This window comes from Polyodon spathula, chromosome 15 (assembly GCF_017654505.1).
Source record: "Polyodon spathula isolate WHYD16114869_AA chromosome 15, ASM1765450v1, whole genome shotgun sequence".
In the NCBI taxonomy this organism is placed as follows: domain Eukaryota; kingdom Metazoa; phylum Chordata; class Actinopteri; order Acipenseriformes; family Polyodontidae; genus Polyodon; species Polyodon spathula.
This window is the reverse complement of record NC_054548.1, coordinates 1,968,896-1,991,512: the sequence shown is the minus strand read 5'-3', so window position 1 is coordinate 1,991,512 and position 22,617 is coordinate 1,968,896. Positions and strand designations below refer to the sequence as shown.

General features: G+C 39.5%; 1 protein-coding gene across 2 annotated transcripts in view; it reads right to left on the bottom strand.

Moving 5' to 3' along the window:
* LOC121327839 (von Willebrand factor A domain-containing protein 8-like) overlaps positions 1-22,617 on the bottom strand; it is a 103,433-nt gene that overhangs the window by 9,464 nt on the left and 71,352 nt on the right. For both annotated transcript variants that reach the window (XM_041272088.1, XM_041272087.1), the window contains 5 exons: positions 21,000-21,081; positions 19,953-20,157; positions 10,477-10,585; positions 7,608-7,764; positions 4,336-4,444 (listed from right to left, as the gene is read on the bottom strand). In XM_041272088.1, coding sequence (XP_041128022.1) covers positions 4,336-4,444; positions 7,608-7,764; positions 10,477-10,585; positions 19,953-20,157; positions 21,000-21,081 — 662 coding nt within the window. The remainder of the gene's footprint in view (positions 1-4,335; positions 4,445-7,607; positions 7,765-10,476; positions 10,586-19,952; positions 20,158-20,999; positions 21,082-22,617) is intronic.

Here is a 22,617-nt window from a genome sequence, read left to right as displayed (position 1 = left end):
GACATCAGCATGCAGGCAAAGCTAAGGCTTGGAAACACTGATAGCTGATAGCAAACTAAATCTGTGCACTTTACAAACCACAATGACCCATCAAGGAATTTTGTTTGTCTGTGTTTACGATTTTACAGTCACAATAAAAAATTTTTTTTTTTTTTTCTGTTACGAGTATTTTGTCTGTTCTGCCATGTACCAGCATATAATGTTCAGAGGGTATCTGTTTTAAAAAAAAAAAAAAAAAAACATCACACATCAATCTGATTCAACATCACATATTGGTAGCATTTTAAACTGGACACAGGCGTGTCAAAGAAAAGAAAAAAAATAATGTATAAATAACGAGGTGAGATATTTTGGATTGATATCTTGGATTTTTATTCCACGTGGGAAGCGGTTTGTTTTTTTGGAGCCTGACCTCTCAACACCTTCATCATCACTTCACATGGTCAACTCTCTCTGTTCTACTGTGGGGAAGCTCAGAGTCAGGAATACCATGCCAGTGAAGAGGCTGTGATCCAGTCTCTGTCACCTATCCACACTTACAGGGAGGGGACACAAAGAGGACTGCTGTTCCAGGGTTACACAACGCAGGTCTCCATGGCTGTGAGCACATTAACTAAAGAAATTGAAATTCCTCTCAAAGGAATGTCTTTAATATGACATCACACCAGCCCTGCACTGCAGGTACCGCCATTAAGAAATTCATGGGGTTCCAGGAGTTTCATTGCCACATATGCAACAGGGGACTGTGCTGCTTTTCATTACAGAAATATATTAAACAGCACAAAATAAATGTTTTAAATGGGAGGATCACTGTCACAGGTTTCATACTATTTGCTAAGCTTCTGAGGGGATGTTCTCTTTATTTCTTTCCAAATCCAAATAATAATTTTAATGACAAGGTCCTTGGGACCTGGGAGGTGAAAATACTCATGAATAGATTGGACAAATAAATATGTACAGAGAGAGAGAGAGAGAGAGAGAGAGAGAGAGAGAGAGAGAGAGAGAGGACATTTGCGTACATTTCAAACACCCTCTGTAATCTGAAAGGTATATGTTTACACTTCAAAACTGCCATTTGCAGTTACTTTTTCTTTTATTACAGCTTGTAAATGTGTTTTATGGTCTTATTTACAACAAAGCTGGGCATAACAGACATGCAGTATCTTGTCATTTCACCAATTTTACATTTTCTGTTGCCTGACTCACACAAAGCCCAAATAGATTGTTTTTATTAGCTTTTTAAAAAAATAAATAAATAACACCTTCTGTCGTGTTCTGAGTTTAATGCTTGTTTCTCTTCGTATTACTACGCAGATTTGTCGTTCCTTTCAAATTGCAAAACAGAGACTAGAAGCCCACTGTATAAAAACACCCCTTCAGAACAACGCTTCTCCAGCAAGTGACACTACTATAGATAATAATGATATTCAATATTTCAGCAGCAACACAAAAGAAATGTATTTTTTCTTAAACATCTCAGCACATGATAACAATACCAGCCTGCAGTATGCATTCTCCATGTCAATGTTAAAAGATGAATCACCACTTTGCTTCCTGAGCTCAAATACATCTTGATAGCGGCACTTACAACCCCCTAACTGTGCCTGGTTTTATTTCCATTTCATCTGTTGTATCCAGACTAGAGCAGCATGTTCCTGGCTGGTGTGGCACAGGTGGCTGGGCCATGAGTGAACCACCAACTTCCCAAACAAATGGCAGACTGGTGTTGTGGTAACTACTGGTGCTGGTGCTGGGTACGCACTGATCTGGTGTTGTGGTAACCACAGTATTCATTTTACATGCACACAAAAACGCCTGCACACCTGTGTTACCTCCATCAAAATTGTGTCAAACTAAAACCAACATTTCAATACAGTAATGCTGGCATTTTGAACAGTTCCAAAAAAGTTATTCAATTACACACACACACACACACACCTCAGGGCAATCGCTACACAAAACACCGCTCAATAGCTCTCTGTGCAACAGGAACACAAGGTGTCCTGCAGCTGGGCTATCCAGCTCTCACACACCTGCTGAACCAGCCATTACTGCTGTGTGGTCTCTATATCCACATGTCTGCCATCTGAAGAGATCTTAACACAGTAGCTTCTTCAATTTAAAGGGCATGCTGTGTGAATATCAGAAACTGGCCTTTAGCACAAAGATGTAGGAAAAAAAGTGCTACTTGTTAACTTGATTAGTCAGACAGGGACGAGGAGACACACCTTGCTGCATCGAGCATTGGACCTGTAAAAGTCTACAAGAGCCTGTGCAACATGGCCAGCAGTTTGGAACTTTACAAAAACAGTTTCAAACAAATTAAATTAAAAAAAAAACAAAAAAAAAAAAAAACTTTGGCTTATTGGTTTAACCTAAACTTTTATCAAATGAAAATCCCTCATTGTAACAATTGTAACAGAAACAAACAAAAAAAACATATTCTACAAACTTCAAACATCAACATTTATGGGTCTGTTACTAGCTCTTGTTTTGTTGTTACTTTGGTTACTTTTTTTGGACCCTTAGGTGTGCAAAGCAGCAACACCTTACAGCAACAAGGCGAACCCTCCCTAGTATCTGAGAGTACATCTGGACTCTACCTAACAACTAAACTGAACAATTACGGCATGTTATGCTACAATATTATGTCAAGTACAACACAGGGAAAATAAAATACAATGCTTTCATATTACATATCAACTTATTAAAGCAGATAAAACAAAATCTAAACTATATTTTCAGAAAGTAAATCTAGCGGCCCCAGAGCTGGCCCTATTAAGATTTAGTCAAGGTTTCCTGTTTTTTGGTAATTAATTCTAATCCTTCTGTCTTCAATTAAACCCCAGACATCTCTTAGACTTGAATCCCTTTGGAAAGCCTTGCCTGTGGGATGCTGTATCAGGTAATCTCCTTTCAATCTGTTCCAGAGTAAACTGTGAAGCACTGGGGGAGGACCTGCTCTTTCTCTTCTCACAGCTCGCCTCAGGACCCCGCAGCACTCTATTCCGAGTTATCGTGACAATATATGAAGGTCTTACCACCTTTCAATTCACCTATAACATCCTTTACAGAAAGCTTGTTCCAAGCCAGGCTTTGATGTGCCTGCAGGGTCTAGACATTCTGATTAGTTGCTTGTGTTGCTACACATGCTATCCCAATCAGATCAAGCGAATCAGATTCCCCAGTGGTATCTTCCAACACATTATCTGCTAGACAGCACCTTGTTTTTCATGTAGCACTTTCAGCTTTGGATGCCTTACTGTCTCTGCAATCAGACCAAAATGTTGTCATTTATCTAGCAGGTTATCTGTATCAGTTCACAGCAGCAGGGGACGCTATCAAAGCAAGATGTAGTACCGCTTTCTATGACCTGTTATAAAGGGGAGGGAAATGTGAAGACCATTGATGTCTCCTACCAGTTTGGAAGCTGCTTCTTTGACTTGCATGGAAGAGTTACAGCATTGTCAGATAACTCCTGAGTAAGAGACTGAAGATGACCTCTTACAAACCCTGGATGTGCGATAATAAAGGGAGGGGAATGTGACTATACAGTATGAAATTCCTGCTTGTTGGAGCTGCTCCTTCATGTCACCTGGAGGAGTTCAGCTTTGAAGCCAGAGGCTCATGAGTTCAATCCCTGGATCCCCTGGGTAGATCACAGCTGCACTGTGGTATTGTTAATCTTCATCAGTGCTAGCAGAAAAGGGATGCAACAGCAGACGTGCTTCCTGCTCTCTTCATCTTCTATTTCATTTTTATTAAATCCATTCTTTTTCTTATGTTGAAGCTGCCGTAGAGTATAATAATCAAAGTGAAGCTGAGCCCTTCATTTCATGATCCTGCATTCGACCCATTTCTGTATTTTGAAGGTCTTTAATTATATACACTGTTATGTCTAATGGGAGAATGTAATTACTTTCTCCTTGAGCTTGACATTCTCATTTTCATTTCTGAATAGCTGTACACTAAGAGGTCCAGTTCGAGTCTCTCAGAGAAGCACAATTCACCTTTGACTCAAGGCAGATGTCAGTTAAAGATGTAATGCCCCATACAGCTTGAATTACTTTTTTATTTTATAGGCCCATCTTGAAAATATTCAATATTTGCCCCTGCTGATTACGTACTTCATTTCAATTAAACAATTAACCAAATTCTGTGGGTTTTTTTTGTTTTAACAGTTGTAATTACACATTTAGCTGTTTGTGGTGGCACTGGAGCATAAGCCAGAAGCAAGATGCTTCAAGCGCTCTGATTGGTTGATGCACAGGGGCAATCCTGGAAGCATGTATATAATTCTAGCAGGTAAGGCAGCAGGTCAGAGATAGATGTTACCTGTAGACTGTCCAAGATGACTCGCAGAGACTGCACCTGCCGTTTCACAGCTCCAGAGAACTTCTCATACATGGACGCATCGTACTCACTCATGTGAATTTCCTTCAACCTGAAACAAGAACAAAACAAGATTAATTAGTAAGCCTGGCTTGTGTTCTTGTAAGTTTGCACCATGGGATGAGAGAGGAATACATTTTCAAGAGGCCCTATTCTTTTTTAAACCAAAAGAAAACTTCAAGCTAAGTAACAGTGGAGCTGAAAGCAACACAAAGCTGCAGGTGTTCTGTCACATACTTACAAACGTAGATAAGTCACTGTTTGCACAATAGATGAATGATTAATTGCTGAAACCGAGCCAGATAACTAATCAGTTGATGGTTCCAGCCCTTTGTCCATACAGCTGTTTTCCTTTCTCGCTCCTCTTCATTAAATGAATGCATTGCACTGTTATTACTGTCTCTGTAATAAGCCAAGCAAAATAATGGAAGGTGATACTGAACTAATCCCCCCTCTCTTCCACCTATTTAAAAAACATAATACCACTGAGGATTATAGTACACAGCCTCTTAAGACAGAAAAGGTAAAGGCAGGAATTCAAACTAAGAATTTTGCTCTTTCTAATTCTTCTAATGTCTAATGTAAGTACAGTAATCTGACAAGTTGCAACCAACTGAAAAAGGGGCAATTAAGAGATATACTCACACAGGATTTCTGCAGGAACACAACACTTTCTGTTGGATTATTTTTTTTTAAATGGTTGGCATTTTGACAGTTTTCGTGCATTGTTTTTCAGTTTTGGCAGTTAAACATGGATTACACCCGATAGGAAATATAGCTGAATGGGTTTAGCATCAAGACCAGGGGTTGGAGATCATCCAAGACGTCACATGAAAGATATATAGCCTACACAGTGCTTAAAAACGTGTGTGGTCTGTATCACTGATATATCCAGAAGATAAAAAACAAAAACGGATTACTGAACTGTTATCGGCCACAAAGCAAAAAAGCGCATGAATGCAATATGGCAGCATTTTAGGTCACAGGTCAAAGTGAAGGGTGCTTCTGAAATAGTGTCTGACATTGCAGCAGTTGAAGCAGTGGTGGAGCTGGTTGCAGTGGATTTACAACTAAACTAACAACTTAGCAGGTATATAAAAAACAATAACAATATTTAACCTGTAAGGTAAAGTATGCTGAAGAAAGGTGAGCTCTTAAAGGATAAAAAGAAGAAATCCCAGCTGGAGACTGACTTATCTAGCTGCTTGCACTGAGGTGTTGTGAAACGTAATAACAGAGATTTAGGCTACCTTTATCAGCCACTTAATAGATATTTACAGCTGCGGCTACGGCAGTACTTTAAACTACTGATCACTAATTGATATCTGTCAGGAACGCACACAGTGGTGGCACACTGACTAAAGCCCTTTGTTTTTAAATCATTCAATTCAATGTGAATGGGTACAGAACAGCTATACTTAAGATAAGATAACTTTTCTTTGTCCTCTTCAATCCAATGGCTATCATCAGGGATTACAATGAGGGATGATCTAAAGATCACCTTTGTAACTCTAGGAGCCATGGAAGTGCTCACACTGCAAGATTGCAAACAGGACCATTCAAATTCACTGTAGTTAAAACCAAACTAATGTGGCTGACATTCCAAACTGAATAATGAAAATGCCTCCCCTTTGCTAAGAACCCAAAGAAAAACCTCAGCCAAGATGATATTACCAAGATGACATTGGAAGTACCACCTTCTGTGATGTGGAGTCCCCCTGGGGCACTCGAGGAATATATGTGAATGAAGAAACACACAGGAAGCTAAATATATATTCCCCAGTTTATATACCTGTACTGCTGTCACTTCAAGCACTGTGACTCCATGCTCGTAACTTTTTCTTTGGTCTTTTTAATATGAAATTTTATTAATTTAATGCAATATATTTTTACACTTTCACTGCAATTCTGTACTTTTGCTGCAGACAGGATAAGATGTTTGATGTGTCACATAGACTGCTAAAGTTTATTTTAGAAATAAATAATTTTAATATTTTTTATTAAGTGAAAACTTTAAAAAACAATTACATAAAAAGGGTAAAAAAAAAAATAGGACTAACATTTTTAATTAAAAAAATAATTTCACTTTAATTATCTTTACGGTGATTAATGCTGGTTTCTTTATTTAATAGGGTTCTATTTAATGTGAAACACGGTTTATAAAAGTAATTTAACAAGCAAACGTTTGTCAAGTGATATTCCATTTTTTTTAAATTATTTAACTCCTTCTCTTTTAATAAAGCTTCAATGTGTACTGTTGTTAATAAAGTCAGTGTTTGTTTATACTGTGCTGTGAAATGCCAGCAATGGGTCTCAGACTCAAGTGAACCGTGCAGATCAAACTAAACAGCAGTGCCTGGAGAGGCTATGCAGAGCTGGCCTGGGCTGATGCAGTTCTGCTGCAGGAGACAGTCTGTGCTCTGTGTTCAGAGACGCTGTGGCGAACAGAGGCAGCCTTCATCCCAGTGAATGAAGGCAACTGTAAAGCCCTTTCAGAACTTCCGAGAGACATTCAGTATGAATCGCACCATTCAGCACCCATGTGCCATGCGTGCTTGGGATTACAACAATCAAAACTGACAGCAATTCAGACATGTTAACATGCTGTACTAATAATGCTCGCTGACCACTTTGATGATGATTTATGAACAATCTGTCATGAAAAGCTTGCCAATATTTTTTTGTAATTATACTGTACACACGTATTATATACAGTGCACACTAATGATCCTTGAGGTAAAGAAGAATGACTTCAAACGGGTCTCTTGAAATGTTTCTGTGAGAGATTTGTAAGTACAGAGTGTCAACAACACTGTGTGAAAGCCTTGAAATGGCTTAAAGCTGTTTACAGTCAAAGGGTACAACTTCAGTAATTGTCTCAACCTTTTGGTAAGAATGCTGAGGACACACTAAAGTTTTGAAAGGGATAGCATCAATTCCTGATATAAAGTACATCACCTCTTGTTAACAAAGGGAGCCATACGGTAAATTGTATTAACATTTTAAATCATTCAGCTAGTTATATTCATGGCCTAGATTACAGAACTGAAGATGGTTTTGCTTTGTTCACACACCAGGCCCTAGTCCACAGCTAACAGCTCTGCATTCTGGCCAGACATGCCAGTTTTCTGTCCACTGTGTTTGAAAAGACATTCTCTTCTCTGTAGCTGACCATGGCAGCCCTATTTAAAACTGTGTTCTCTCATCTCATATACCTGTCTTTAAAGGCTTTCTCAGCCATCTCCCTGGCAGCTCTCTTCACCTCTTCCGGCACAGCATCCTTCTCTGCCTGAGACACCTGGTGCACCTTGTGTCCTGCGTCCAGGCGATACGGGCCTCCCTTCCCACCCAGTCCCGCTGTGTCTCGGCCCCCTGCAGGGAAACAAACACAGACACACTTCCAGTCTGAGTGAAGCCTGGGCATGGTCAAGCACAGGGGTCCCCCAAGCCACAGGCACACTTCCAGTCTGAGCGAAGCCTGGGCGTGGTCAAGTACAGGGGTCCCCCAAGACACAGGCACACTTCGTCTGAGTGAAGCCTGGGCGTGGTCAAGTATAGGGGTCCCCCAAGCCACAGGCACACTTCCGGTCTGAGCGAAGCCTGGGCGTGGTCAAGTACAGGGGTCCCCCAAGACACAGGCACACTTCCAGTCTGAGTGAAGCCTGGGCGTGGTCAAGTACAGGGGTCCCCCAAGACACAGGCACACTTCCAGTTTGAGCGAAACTGGGGCGTGGGGGTCCCCCAAGTATTTTTTGGCTCATGAGTTTAAGTAAAGTTATGCAAAAGTACGAGATATGTACACCAAACTGTTACATTTATCTCAGTCTATAGTATACTTGGCGAGCTAATGGACGTTTACATTGCTTCAATTGTAAAAATATGAGGGGAATGTAGCTTTAACAAATCTGACAGAAACATACAAATGGACAGACTATATTCTTGGTCACCCCTTTGATAGGCATGGTCACGTGTCAGGTGAGAAAACAGGAGAAAATCAATGTTCACTGAGATTGCTGCGCTGTTCTAAGAACTGAAAACACTCCAGGCAGGCACCTGAATATTCATTTAGATGACCAGCTTATTTATCCATTTAGGAGATGAAGGCAGTCTCTGTGTATTCTTGGAAGCTTGTCAAGCTACAGAATAGGTTCCTTCTGTTAAACTCGAATTAAGGTCTAGATATTTGGAACCTTGTTCACGATTCAGTGTAGTAGCTTCTCCTTGGATTCAGGTATCTGTGGTTATTCTTGGACCCCTGGTCTCCACAGCATATTGTCTTTGCGTTCAGGTCTGAAGACAATCATCATGGGATGAAAAGCTTACACCCTGCTCCTGTGACACAAGCACCCTACTAAATCCTTTTTAAACATAATGAAAACAGTGAGTTGTGCATTATCCCCTTCATCAGTCTTATTGAAAAAAAAAAAAAAAACAATAAACAAATAGCCCTGAATCTGAGACACAGTACGTTTATTTTAAGCACAGGGGTATTTAACTCCCTAACAACTATACAAAGATTTAAAAAAAAAAAAAACAGCTGCTAAATCTAAAAGAATATTATTATTATGAACACTGGCATAAATGTAGTTGTAAACAAGACATCTATGAACGCGCTGAAGTGACAACTAAATAAAACAAGTTTTCTTGAATAGGCACACAAAGCCACAATGGGTTCTTGTTTAGAGCTCTGTGCACACAAGCATCCTGTTGACAACTCTGCAGCCAATTCTTCCCACTCACAAGCTCCAGATTCAGAGACTTGGTGTGTTTGCAGGGACTCTGTGTGCAATCCGGGTCTGTTAGGGGAGGCTAGGTTACATCAAAGAGGTGCGTGGGACAAATCATAACTGGTTTCTTGGAAAGAGATGGATATCCCCAAGTGTTCTAAAATAAAGCTGTGTATTGACGATGCTACAGTAGTGATTAACTAACAATGCATTTTAAACACAAACTCCTTTACAGTACCAACACTGAGGGGCTCAAACTATGGGGTTGAACTTTTCTTTTGCATGTTCTGCTTTATTGTATGATGGGAGAACTTTTCTTTTGCATGTTCTGCTTTATTGTATGATGTAAGAACTTTTCTTTTGCATGTTCTGCTTTATTGTATGATGGGAGAACTTTTATTTTGCATGTTCTGCTTTATTGTATGATGGGAGAACTTTTCTTTAATGAAATCTTATTGCTCTGGATGTTGCTTGAAACTGTCAATAAGAATAAACATGAGGTCCTTTGAAGTCTCAGATGCTTAACCATAGGAAAGCTACACAGATTTCCTAATTTGAGCTTGTGTTCAACAATACAATCCACATGGTTTAACAGAAGCCAATAGTCCACTAGCTGTAGTAGATGAAAGCATGAAAGCATATTCCAAAACTATCCCAAGGGTATAAAGTCAAAGCAACCAAGAATAGACTTGGTCTAGGAATACAGAAATAACCATAACCATTTGGTATGACACTTTACATGGATTCTCACTCTACTTATCTCCCTAGGAAGATGAATGCATTGCTGTATTTTGTATTATTGAGCGCTACACTTCAAGGCTGAATTGATATAATAAATAATACTTTCCCATTTAAGAATCCCGGCACAAAACAATACCACCTGTCTGTAAGTGACCCCATGACAGCTCTGGCTTTACAAACTTATTTCCATAATTTTACTGTGTTTTATTGAAATATTCCAATAGTTAACTACTTCAAATCTTAATTCTCAAGAAACGATTATCACTTGAGTTCTTTGCCCTTCACATACCACTCCCACTTACCAATGTTATCTTCTCAACAATACAAACTATTGTATTTCTTTGCTTACTGTATAAAGGTCATGTCTTATACAAAGCAATAACATACTGTTATTTATACAGTGTATGCTTTGTAACTTGAGGCTGTATTACAATTACCTACTCATATAAACATGTACACACATCTCAGTCGAATTTTTCAGTATAATATTTTCTAACAATTATATTAAAAAGAAAAAAACAGGTCACCTGAACTGTCCCATGAATAGCAAGACAGTCTTATTAATGTGCCTGCAAGTGCAGGCCAGATGAGAGTGTATATCTAAGGTACTACAAACCTGTTCCACCAGCCCACATATTGCCACCAACATGCGGCGTGTTGTCATGGTCAACCTTTCCATGTTTAGGAGAGCTCACATCCAAGCCGCTGTCTCTCTGAACTGTAATCTGAAACACAAGTCAAAACACAGCTACTTAACAAACAGGGCAACTGGCATGGCAAAGTGCGCTATCAGATGAATATGCTCAGACACAGACACAGATCTATTCGTAATCTGTAACTGTGCTTGATTCGTAATCTGTAACTTTGCCTGATGGATTTTCTGATGGCTGCATACACCCACATTTTGTTTTAATCAGTTTGCCTTTGAAGAGATTGGTTACTAAAAATAGACAAAAAACAATAGGGGCATAGCAGTTCCATAATCATAGAATAGCCTGCGAGGATGCAAGGGAGAAAATATTTGACAACATCAGTGTGTTTGTATTTTTAGAGCAGTACTGCAATGTGGGTGACTATGTGGGCTTACTTTACATAATACATGTCTGGTGAAAAAAATCTTAGTTCTTTTTTCCACATTTCACAAATAGCATTGAAACATTTATCCTGAGGCCAAATATACCTTTTAATGTAGAAAGAACCCATGCTGTCTAGCACATCACAATTCTTGCCCATAAGTCTTAATGAATACCTATAGGGTACAAGTTCTTTAATCCAACTGGCACGTAATGGCATGTTGAATTGAGAGCCCAGTAATACAAAGGATCCTTTCAGATACATTGGTCATGATGAAGATCTCAGACAAAACAGCTACAGTATACCTAGACACATTGCTTACATGGTTAGTTCCCAGTAAAGGGGAACTCTGTCCTAGTAAAAGTACCTGAACCACATCTTTCATCTGCAAGTCTGGGTTACTTGTTTAAGACAGAGGACACACACCTTGTTAACATGCTGTCTCAGCCTGAGCTGGGCAACTCTGGCAGTGGAAGTTTATCCTACAGTATCATTAAATAATGAAATTTAATTGGTTCAATTAAACAATTAAGATAATGGATGGAACAGGTCTCCTGTACTGTCAATCCAACACTTTCAACACACACACAATATAACAGTTCAGCCTGACAGAAGCGATTCAGTGATAGATGATCAAGCTGGCTCTCTATTCAACATCAGCTTTAACCAGCATTGAAGACACTTGTCATCTCTGAGGCCGCTGCAGGGCACTACATGAATCTTCCAGCAGCTGTTTGCTGCAAAATGAACTGCAGCAAAGCTTTACATCTGTGTGCTCCAGCGGATCATTCCTTCTTGCCTTTTCACAACGGCCACCCAGCAAGCTTCCCAATACAGAATATCAGCAACTAGATCTACTCCAAATGTACTATTCTTTTGTACTAGAAAAAAACTTTCTTGTTAATGCACACCTGTGAACACCTAATCGAACACCTTTTTTTATTATCCCCTAAATTAACAAAATGTCTCAAAACAGAGTTGACAGGAGATTGGTCACGTGTAACATGAGCTGTACTGAAAAATGCTCAGTACTTATGTAATTCCTAGGGGATGCTAGTGGTGATGAAATCTCTAACAAACGTAAACAATATCTGAAAGATGCAGTTTTGCAAACATGCATGAGGGACAAGTGCTTGTAAATGAAAAACTGCAATTTGTTTCTGTAATTCACTTTTCAAATGTTATCTTTGACACGGCTACGTTGAAACACACTTGACAAACTGGAGAATACGTTTTGTTGACAGTTCTCCAAACTTGGCCTCTGTCTGCTCTGTGCTGTTGTGTAACTCATTGCAGCTGTGAATTCTAATGGGTAACCTTTTTTGTATTTTTAGCTGCATCGGTTTCACTCCTCGTCTTTCACCATCTTCCACTTACTCAAGCACAACTTACCATTCAACTTTGTTTTAATGCTGCAAAGGAAATCTCCTTTAAAAGCCCATTCATCATTTTTTTTCCCCAGGAAAAAGCTTTATTCCTTCAGCTTCCTGCTGCTACGTACATGCCTCACATTTCAAATGGCTTCAGCAAAACAATAACTGAACTGAAACCAGCCTGCATCACTGTTCCTGGCTACAGGCCAGAGGTCAGGCCACCACAGAAGGCAATGAGCCTGTGAGTTTGGGCAAGCAAGACCTTTCACAAACAGGTCTTTGACTTGAAAAAAATGATCTTTGACTTCGACCAGGATCTGCTACTCCAGGGGGTAGATTTCAGAATAGGAATTTACATGTGAAAGAGAAGCAGTATGGTGTAGTGGTTAAAGCGAGGGTTTAAGGTGGAGCAGTATGGTGTAATGGTTAAAGCGAGGGTTTAAGGTGGAGCAGTATGGTGTAATGGTTAAAGCGAGGGTTTAAGGTGGAGCAGTATGGTGTAATGGTTAAAGCGAGGGTTTAAGGTGGAGCAGTATGGTGTAATGGTTAAAGCGAGGGTTTAAGGTGGAGCAGTATGGTGTAATGGTTAAAGCGAGGGTTTAAGGTGGAGCAGTATGGTGTAATGGTTAAAGCGAGGGTTTAAGGTGGAGCAGTATGGTGTAATGGTTAAAGCGAGGGTTTAAGGTGGAGCAGTATGGTGTAATGGTTAAAGCGAGGGTTTAAGGTGGAGCAGTATGGTGTAATGGTTAAAGCGAGGGTTTAAGGTGGAGCAGTATGGTGTAATGGTTAAAGCGAGGGTTTAAGGTGGAGCAGTATGGTGTAATGGTTAAAGCGAGGGTTTAAGGTGGAGCAGTATGGTGTAATGGTTAAAGCGAGGGTTTAAGGTGGAGCAGTATGGTGTAATGGTTAAAGCGAGGGTTTAAGGTGGAGCAGTATGGTGTAATGGTTAAAGCGAGGGTTTAAGGTGGAGCAGTATGGTGTAATGGTTAAAGCGAGGGTTTAAGGTGGAGCAGTATGGTGTAATGGTTAAAGCGAGGGTTTAAGGTGGAGCAGTATGGTGTAATGGTTAAAACGAGGGTTTAAGGTGGAGCAGTATGGTGTAATGGTTAAAGCGAGGGTTTAAGGTGGAGCAGTATGGTGTAATGGTTAAAGCGAGGGTTTAAGGTGGAGCAGTATGGTGTAATGGTTAAAACGAGGGTTTAAGGTGGAGCAGTATGGTGTAATGGTTAAAGCGAGGGTTTAAGGTGGAGCAGTATGGTGTAATGGTTAAAGCGAGGGTTTAAGGTGGAGCAGTATGGTGTAATGGTTAAAGCGAGGGTTTAAGGTGGAGCAGTATGGTGTAATGGTTAAAGCGAGGGTTTAAGGTGGAGCAGCATGCTGTAATGGATAAAACGAGGGTTTAAGTTGGAGCAGTATGGTGTAGTGGTTAAAGCGAGGGTTTAAGGTGGAGCAGCATGGTGGAATGGTTAAAACGAGGGTTTAAGGTGGAGCAGTATGGTGTAATGGTTAAAGCGAGGGTTTAAGGCTGACTAACTGTGAACTGACTGTAAAACCCCAGGCGCTTCATTCATTCCCAGCTACAGAGTTAATATATGACTTGCGTTGTAATCGAAAAGCAGCATGAAAGTTGCTATACTACAGTAAATGTCTAACAGGCATTCTGTACATTAAAGCAGGAGACCACCTGAATTATAGAATCTATACATTAAAGCAGGAGACCACCTGAATTATAGAATCTGTAGGATTTTGCATTTGCTGTTGTCTTGTACAACAACATCTTTCACACCAAAATAATGTATCACTGTACTTTCAAACTTCTGAAACAATCAATTTTTTACATATTTGCCCAACAGGCATCAGCACTGTGTAAAACAAGCTAAGCGACTTACAATACATAATTGTCTTTGCTATGAGAACATTGTGCTTTTCATCATATACATTCCTTTGTACTTAAATTATTAATCAGTTACCAGCGCTGGCATCTCACTATTGATGACAATATCAGCTTTAATCTATAAATAAGTCTATAAGAGGGTCAAAGGGAATAACTGACATTTCTGCACAGCGTCAGAGGAAAAAAACTGTCAAAAGATCTGCATAATTTACTAACAATTGCACCTGCAAACACACAGAAGAAGAGAGTAAATTCAGTGAATGACAAAACATGGTGTGTTGAATCAGCAAAACAATCCCATTTTGATTGTGGTTGGGTTCATGAATGCATTTCATGTTTTTAGTATTAAATGGTTGAGCAAGTAAAAAAATTAATTCAGCCTCTAAGTATCTCCGAATTGCATACAAGAGAGTAACTGGAGGTAGTCTGTGCATTCAGAGTCGTCACAGAGGTGCTCAAGGAAGTAAAACTTGTTTTTTGTCTGTATGTGTCAGTTTGTTTTTGTTTGTGAAGCTTGGAGTCCAGTGTATCCTGAATCCTTTGCTGGTACAGGATTGGAACTTACAAGGAACATTTTAGTTTTAAATTGAACTCTGTGTTCTAAGCAGCCACTGACGATACACTATCAAATCAACCTACTGCTATGAGGGAAAACAAACAAACAAACAAAGGGTATGACCATTTGTAATCTGTGAATTGGTATGGCATTCCATCAACTTCATTAAATTTCACAGCCAGATTTATAACCCTGTGGTTGTTGCAACCTCTGGTTTATATTTCTGGATGTAACATTCCAGTTCCTGGGATGCCTCCTGCACTGGTTACTGGTCTGGGAGGGAAGGAGGGAGGGAGGGTTATACTTGGTGGCTTTTGTTTCACACTCCATTGTATAGCTCAACAAGCCAACTGGCCCCTTCATCTGGTCTGCAAGGAGACCAGTACACTTTCTCCTGCTGATTAGCTTTTCACAAGCCTGCTTGTGTTCGTGTTTAAACTGTTTAATAGTCATAGATGACTTTAATAAAAAAAAATGGTGAAGTTTGAGAAGAAAATATTTAATTTGCTTCTATCATTTAGACTTGTTCTGCTGACACAGTATATGAAGCTGTTTGCTTCCAATGTACATTAACTCCCTTGTTATAACCCAGCACAGCGTCAAGGGCAGTGTTACTGTAACTAATCTAGAATAACTAATCTGAAGTGTGAATGAAAAACCATTGGAAATGCAATAAGCATGTACAGGTATATCTGCTGGTACTATGTTATGTTATAAAAGAGACAGAGCATTTATAAATGATAAATAGGCTTTAACCAGATAATTATAAAATGCATAGTATGTTATGTAGTTCCAGAGACAAAGGGCAAATGTCTTCTAATTACAAGGACAGCTACCAATTTCAAAAGACAGCTTCAAATGATAACTGTCTAGTTTCCACAATGGAACAGTAGGATCTAATGAAATGAAAGACATATTCTGAGTGATCCGCTGCAGGCGACCCAGAGACCTTCAATAGAACATGCTTTCATGCAGAGTTCTGTATTGTATGTGTCTATCTGTCTCGCAAGAGATCAGTTTAGGCATGAAAGTGAGAGCTCCAGCAAGCAGCACAAGATCTGAAGAACATCAACATCCTTTATCAGGAGATCAGAAGAATTGCAATGCCCTTTATCAGGAGAGCTGAAGAATTGCAATGTCCTTTATCAGGAGATCAGAAGAATTGCAATGTCCTTTATCAGGAGATCAGAAGAATTGCAATGCCCTTTATCAGGAGATCAGAAGAATTGCAATGCCCTTTATCAGGAGAGCTGAAGAATTGCAATGTCCTTTATCAGGAGATCAGAAGAATTGCAATGTCCTTTATCAGGAGATCAGAAGAATTGCAATGTCCTTTATCAGGAGAGCTGAAGAATTGCAATGCCCTTTATCAGGAGAGCTGAACAGCGTCAATGTCCTTTATCAGGAGTTCTTTGTTAATTTTTTGAAATCATGCAATGAGAATATTCACCACACTGTTCAATGCTTTTAAACCGCATGTTGTTTTAATAACAGCTGAATGCGGGTAATGACTTTCCATGGTTCAAGCTCTGCATCTTTTTAGCAACACTGTGTCATTTGGAAGAGTGCGATTCACCCAGTCATTCTGCCCTTGAATGCAAGATAGATTCCATAATGGGGGCCATTGAAAACATATATTTGGTCTGTAGCATTGAATACAAAAAATGTATTCAATCCTAGAACTCATTACTTAATAGTACCTTTCAGCAATCTGTGCTTTTATAAATATGTAATGGAAAATCTATAACAACAGCTAGGATTTAAAAGCAGCCGGAACTTCTCATTCTACTGAGTAAGACATGTGCCCAAGGGAGATTCTCTCGAACCTTTTTAGAGCAGATAATAGGGATAGCTTTACAAAGCTGAACTAAGGTTGAATAATGAAGTCATATCTGAAAAGTCATATATGCAGAGGAAAAAATTTGATTTTCACTTCAATTACAACATTCAGCCAGCAGGGGACTTCGCGCTGAGCAAATGGACAGACACAAAACTATCAAAATGAGCCACATTTTAATGAACCTCCCTTCACTGTGGTATACCTCACAATCGATTAAAACTGTTATTTACCTCAAATGACACATAAACTGTGGCACAGGTGTTTTCTTTGGAGTCTGTACTATAATCTACTTGCTTTGTGGTTTTATCCACAATCGCCTGGAAGCAGTGTATAGTAAGCTAGGTACACTGAAAACCACGTAATCATGTTATTTCCAGACGGGTAAGTAAATCTAAAGCGACCTCCTGGTAATCTCACTGGAGTGACTCAATTACATTCCTAGTTACTTATTCGCCTCCCAATACAGTACAGAGGTGCTTATCGTTTTTAGCCGCTGGTTCTTCTGTACAGATGTGTGTATAAAATCCTGTGTGGAATGTTCTACAGTGACTCATTTTCATACAGGAGAAGGTTAGATCAAATAGTTGAGCATGAAAGGAAATCGTTCACAGAGAGAATATCTGGTTAATTATTTCACACACACACACACACACACACACACTAGCACGAGCACACGCACACACACACTGATTCTATTTCTATTTTTCTATTGTTTAATTTTTTTTTCAGAAGGAAATCTCCAAACTCCCTGAAAGTCAGTAATTATTTGCTGGGGCATATGAAAGACACCCTCTTGCAACTGCAGTTTCTTTCTGGTTTTATACTGTTAAAGTTGTTTTATTTCTCTAAGCAACTGTCCCAGAGCCTTTGAATGTACCTCAAAAACAGAGCCCCTGGGCTGGCAGCAGTAAGGGAAGGTGAGAGATAACAGGCTGCATGAGGCAATACAGCTTCTCATTGCTTTCTGAGCTGCTGTGAGGGCTGTGTCTCTGAAAGAGAGCTGCACCCACAAACAAACCTGCCATCCTGTACCAGGTATTCCAACAAGGAGCCTTCATTCTTCCATATATGATTATCTTCAAGAAGTGATTGAAGAGTATTCTGCTGAAACTAGCTTCTCTCTGGATATTTTAGTGTTTTTTAAATAACTTTTTTTCCCCCTAGAAAACAGGAGTTTTCAATTTCAACTAATTATTGAGTCAACTGCAAGAGCCCGGAGTTCTTGGTGGAAGTGGAGACCCACCGGAAATTTAGATGCTATGCAGGGGTATCAGTTTCCAAAATAACAACTCCACCAGGTTACTGAACAAAAGAATCAGAAGACATCTTTCCTGTCAGGTGGCTCTGCAGCGATAAGTGCGCTTGGATGACTGACTATAAAATGACAAAACACAAAAGGCAGTCAATAAGAACGCATGCAGCCTTGTAAGAAAGCAGGTACATTGGGTGGAGAGGCACTTAACAGCATTAATTACACCTCTGAAGGTGAACTCTGACACAAGACTGTTTAAACTGCTTAGTCGTTTCCTCAGGTAACTATGAATAAAATAAAACCTGCCCTGCAGGCAGAATTCTAAATCTTACAAAATCACCACTTTTACTAAAAGGCTGCAATATTCATTATTGTTAATTACTTTGTATAAGCGGAAGACATGTCACATCTTTTATATCGAGTTGGTGGTTATGCGGCCTAGGTGACCTCACATGGACTGTCCTAAGGCTACATTTTCAAAGTTTCTTAACTTGGATGTAGTTCATACTTGATGGTAAAACTACCTACCAAAAAAAAAAATAATAATTTCGTAACAAGAAAGCGAGAATTACTGTAGTACAATTAATAAAACTGAAAGTCTTAACATTTAGTTTTATGTCTGCAATAAATGAGCATATATATCATAATATACTGTAAACACACTCCAATGAAATGAACAGTCTACATATCATATTTAAAGTAAATGTTTGGGAGTTTCATTAATCATGTCTCTCAGGTGCCACCACGTGGCAACTTTTAAGTAATGCATGGGATTGAAGAACAATTACGGTATTTAGAAGAAAACGGTACAGTTTAAAATTTCCAATCATTAACAAGACACCAACGATGGCAAAGTGTCTGGGACAGAAAAGAAACACTTTTCTGATGAAGGGGTGCACACTGCAGCCCATAAAAGGTGTACATTTCCCCCATGCTTTCACCTCGGTTACACTATGCATTTACCACATATTACCAAGCTTATTATTACTTCAACCCACCTCTCTCCCTGATTTACAATGCTTACCTATGCTTTACCAATCTTTCACCATGCATATTAGACTTTGCTAGGCTTTTACTATGGTATTTTTAAGGGGAATATAAAGAATAATACTAGGAATACAAACAGAAATGGCTGATAAATTTCCAGTGTCTGATCTTCATGTTATTTTTAGTATCCAGGAGTCCTGTTTCCAGCTTCTAATAGTTTGTTTGGTCTGACTATTTTTCTGCAATGCAACCTGGGCATGCGTTTTGGTGTGGTCCCTGCAATATCTCTGTTTAGTCAGCAGGTGGAGATGTAAGACTTAGAATGGAAAAAACATCAGTGTTCATGTCAGTTATTAAAATGTGAAACAGCTTGTATAACTGCAGTTTTTTTTTTTTTTTTTAATTCAGTGTACTGTCTGTGCCAAAAAAGGGATTACACTATTCAAACCATAATTCACCTTCGCTACTGTTTCCACTCTGTTTCAGTAAAGGGTTGAGAACTTTAAAATGCTTTTGAAACAAACCCAAATTAGGCTGAAAAATAAAGATGCTGGAAATAAAGGGCTTTATTTAAATGGCATAACAACAGAACGAGATCCAGCTGTAGTTTCAAAGAATGCCAGGTGAGTCACAAGGGGTGTTCTGGATTGCGTCCTTTCTCCTCCACCTCCCCACCGCCTCCTTTGCAATCTCCCTTCTGGGGGTCGGTGGACCTCTGAGCAACTTTGGAGGTCACACCTCAAACGAGGGTGACTCCTATCTGTCCAGAAGGCGAGATCCTGGACCAAACAGTCACTCACCTCACACTACACTTACATCTTACAATGCTGAGCATTGATTTTTGAACAGAATGACACCAGCAGCAAGAATGAAAGTCACTATTATACTCACAATTTAGCCGTTACTGGAAGAGCTACAGAAGAAACGTCAAGGCTTCCGAAATGAAGAGTCTCACTTTAACATTCAGCTGATTAAATTGACACTCACAGTAACACTGCAGAAGAAAACTTAGATATTCAGGGACATGTATTGCGTTGCAACATAAAGAGAACCTGAAGCTGGAACAGCAAACAGTATGAACCATCTCAAAAATAGGTTACAAAAATAAGCAGCTACCTGCACAGGCCTCCCATCCTCTTGTCCAATCATACTTTGCCACTCCAGCAGGGAGCGCTGTAGAGTATCCAATCCCGTCTCCCAAAGCCTCACGTACCCGCCCATGTCAATTGTGACCACGCCCCCTCCGCCCATGGGGGCCAGCAACACGTCTGTGTGGGAGATCTTGGAGAGCCAGGAGGAGTAGGGAGATAGTGTCCTTGACCTGTGAGCAGGACCATTGCATAGCATGCAGTCAGTGAGGCAATGCCAGCATACTGCTGATTCACTGGGTTAGAAAGGCCAGTCTGGGTCACGCCTGTTTCTTTCAATAGATAATCATACTGATTGTCCTCAGGCAACACGACAGTAATTGAGATTTCATCCATGATATTTCAAATTGAACTAAATTATTTATGTCACATTAAAATAAATAAATAAATAAATAAAACTCTCATCGTGCTTCATTAAAGACATGTCCACCCTTTGTCTTATAAAACCCACCCACACAGCAAGGAAACTGCTGATGTTGCCATGGAAACTGGAATCTGAAGTTCAGTATATGCATAATAATAACAATAAAAAAAAACCCTACTGTTCTAATGCTAAACTTATGTTAAATAATATTTATATAATCTACATTTACCCTTATAAAATCTGAACCCAGTACATTTCCCCCATGCTTTCCCCACAGTTACACTATGCATTTACCACAGTTTGCCACGTTTATTATTATGCTTCAACACACCTCTCTCTCATGCTTTACAATGCTTACTTATGCTTTAGCAATCTTTCACAATGCATATCAGACTTTGCTAGGCTTTTACTTTGGTACATTTTATAAGGGGAATATGAGGATAATTTAACATGACATATAGTTTGTATGTAACATACACACACACATGCATATATATATATATAGATATATATATATATATTATATGTGTATACACATACACAAAGTGTTTCCCTCTCACTCTCTCGCTGACCTATGAATAGAGAGAGAGAGAGAGAGAGAGAGAGAGAGAGAGAGAGAGAGAGAGAGAGAGAGAGAGAGAGGGATTTTACCTTGGAATAGGAATATATTTTATCTTCTTTGAATTCAGATCGGTTACTTCCAAGAAGCCAGCAGTCTGTATAGGCTTTGTTTCTGTTTTGAAGCAAATCACAATTAACACTTCATTTTGGTGTTATACTATAAACTATACAGGATGTGCATCATACACAGTGGGGTTTTAGTACTCATTTTAGGTAGTGTACTCATGCTTATTTGATAGGGTAACATATGACTGGTACCGCTAAACAAGGTGTTTGCGTTTTAAAAGGCAATTCAGTCATGTGATCAATTTTACACACATTTTAGTTAGAAAATGATGGCACAAGTTCAGTCATTGCCACTGAAAGTTCTAAATATAACCCTAATGTGTATATGGATAGCTTGCACAAAAGCTTATTCTTTTAGGCACACTAGATACGCAAATTTAAACTCAATTGTTTCTAGCTCAAGTGGACAGAGTCTGGGGAGGTGTTTCTTCCATCTTGGTTGATGATACTTAATGTGACTGAGAAAAAAGCTGTGACCTGAGCAAGGCACGTCACGATCACTGAGAGTGTTTCAAAAGCTTTCCAACAGAACACAATGAAATGAGTCAGAATGAACCCCTAGCTGACACGTGACATGGTGGAAAGCAGCGGTGTAACACCACGCTAACATCATGATGCGACACACATCACGACATGCAGGTCGCCATGCCATATGTATCAAGATATATGTGATGGTCCTGATTGGCTGCCTGTATGATGAATAATAAGATCAAATGGTCATTAACGATGGACCATTTTGTTAAAAGACAACATTATCAAGGGACAGGGAGAGTATGTATCTACACCACCTATAAAACACACATTCTTCATTCAGGAACCATTTGATGATCTACATGGTGTTGTGATTTTGCATCTATTATGATATGACACATCTTGTAAAGAAAGTATCATGATTCAATGATACACAATGAAACATTACACCGCTAGTGGAAAGTCTGTTGCAAATGACTTACACACAGTGCTGCTGTGTAGACAGACTCACAAGAAAGCAACACCTTGGTTTTGAGGCCTTTCAGCACTCTAAGTTCACAAGGTCCACTATCTGGAACTGTAAGGTCCACAACTGTACATCTGTCTGGGTAATAACCTTCTCTGCCTGGAGGGCAGCACAAAAACAGCATCTGCTGAGGGGAACTGATGTCAGCAGTCTGTTAATGGTGCTATGTCAGCTTACGTTTTCTGAACATAGAAACAATGCGTCCAACCCAAGCAGCCTTGCCACATTTCATATAGATTCCCAGGCCAGTACATACATACATACACTGGTGTGTGAACAAAGTTATATGTTTTTTTTTTTTTTTAGAACAGCACAAGATCTGCTGCACGAATTCTGCCACAAATATGCAGAAAGGTCTGTCAGCAACATCTGTCACACATTTCTGATTGTGCCGTGAGCTTAATGAAGCAATGCCTTCATGACTAAAACTGCACAACACATGCTATGAGTTACAGGAGCCAACATCAACAAGCTGAAAGCAGTCAAAGATACATGAATGCAATCCAGAACACTGCGTATACATTTTTTTGTTATGCTCAATGGCATGTCAAAGTACAACCTGGACCATGTAAACAATATTTTTGC